General features: G+C 60.8%; 1 protein-coding gene across 9 annotated transcripts in view; it reads left to right on the forward strand.

Annotated features, from left to right (window-relative positions):
* Positions 1 to 1,644, forward strand: part of SLC16A5 (solute carrier family 16 (monocarboxylate transporter), member 5) — a 20,897-nt gene extending 19,253 nt beyond the window's left edge. For all 9 annotated transcript variants that reach the window (XM_010856141.1, XM_010856143.1, XM_010856140.1 and 6 more), the window contains one exon: positions 504 to 1,644. In XM_010856141.1, the coding sequence (XP_010854443.1) occupies positions 504 to 751 (248 nt within the window). In that variant the 3' untranslated portion in view covers positions 752 to 1,644. The remainder of the gene's footprint in view (positions 1 to 503) is intronic.
* Positions 1,645 to 1,686: the final 42 nt, after the last annotated feature.

Consider the following 1,686-nt stretch of genomic DNA (forward strand, 5'->3'; position numbering starts at 1 on the left):
GGATGCTGAGTGTGTAACATTCAGAGTAAAGCGGGGGGGTGTGGAGCCTGTGGTGCTGGGGGTGGGGTGGACAGCTGACAGCATGCTTATCACAGTCAGCTGACGGGGACTCCTCCCCGCCTCCGAATGTGGCACTGGGAGTCCCAGTTTTCAAGGAAGTTCTCCAGGGTTGACGAGCAGGGAGAGCTGACGAGGGTCCAGGGCATGGCTGAGCAGATATCCCAGACGCCACTGGCCCTCGAGTCCTTGGCCGCCTGCCACTGAGGGTAAAGGAGCCATGCCCTGAAGTGCTCTTCCGGCCCGAGGACTGGCTGCCCGGGCCAGGGCTGGTTTGCTTCTCTTTCCTTTCATTCAACAAATACCTAACGAATGCCAACAAGGTACCAGCTAGTGCTGGGGAGGCGGCTGGGACAGAACCCCTGCCCTCACAGAGCACACGGTTTAGGGGGTGCGGGGAGCCGATAGTCACGGGCAGTGACCTGACTTGCTCTCTGTGCCACCAGGACTCCTCCTGGACACCACCAACGACTTCAGCTACGTTTTCTACATGTCAAGTTTCTTCCTCATCTCGGCTGCCCTCTTCATGGGTGGCAGTTTCTGTGTCCTGGGCAAGAAGGAGCGGCAGGGCCCGTGGGCTGAGGCCAAAGGAGCTGTCCCAGAAGCTGCCCCGGAGCAGGGCCTCGCCGCAGAGGACATGGATAGTCCTGAGAAGCGGCTGCGTGTTGAGATCATGTATGTGACCAGCGTCTGAGCCCCGGGGTCACTCACCTATGTGACCAGCTTCCGAGCCCTGAAGTCAGCGAGTCCTGCCTCAGCCCAGGAAGGGGACGTCTGGCTACTTCGCCAGAGGCTGGGGTGAAGGGCTACCCAGCAGGTCTGACCTGAAGGCCATCCCGGCCCTGCAGGTTGGGACTCAACCAGGAGCTGGGACCTCAGAGGTTTGCCGCCAAACACTCAGGGTTCCTTCCAACAAGCAGAATCCAGGAGCAGGTCCTCCTAACTTTTCCCTTGGGCACCAGAGCCCAAGGTGGGTCTGAGCCCAGCTCGGGTCTGTCACGACCGGCTTGGCTCAGTTGCCTGCCTATTTGCTGCTGCTACAGCTCAAGACACTGGACCCTCAAGTCCAGCCTGGATGCCTCCCATACGATCTCTATCCATCACTCTCCAGACACTTCCAGAGAGCTGCTCGCCCCTCCTCCGAGTCCCTCCTGCTCCCCCTTCTTCCCAGGTGGCCCAGCCCGTGCCCTAAGGGCTGCCCCCAGCACAGGTTGCTGGGCCCCATGCTGCCTGGAACCTTGGCAAGAGGGGCCTCGGGAGAGAAGGAGTTGTGACAGAGGGCCAGGCAGAGGTGTGGGCCCGGATGCAGGGCGTGGACAGATTAAATGTCGGGTGGGGGCCCTGTGCAGAGAACTGGAGGGGAGCCCCTGGCTTGGGCCCTAGAATCACAAAAGGCTGAGAGACCCCTGCCCGCTCAGGGTCTGCTCAAGGGTCTCCTCCCTCCTTGGCCCTTCCCTGCATCTCAGCTGGAAGATTAGTGTTGGGTGCGGGGAGCCAGCCATCAGATGTGGGGAGGAAGTGTTGCTGGGCAGGGCCCCAAGACCTCTGAAATGGAGCTGCTTTCGCAACAGAAGCCCTTTCACTCCCCTCTCCTGTCATTCTTGTCTCCCTGCTGTGTCAGAGGCGTCA

This window comes from Bison bison, unplaced genomic scaffold (assembly GCF_000754665.1).
Source record: "Bison bison bison isolate TAMUID 2011002044 unplaced genomic scaffold, Bison_UMD1.0 scf7180017864371, whole genome shotgun sequence".
Lineage (NCBI taxonomy): Eukaryota > Metazoa > Chordata > Mammalia > Artiodactyla > Bovidae > Bison > Bison bison.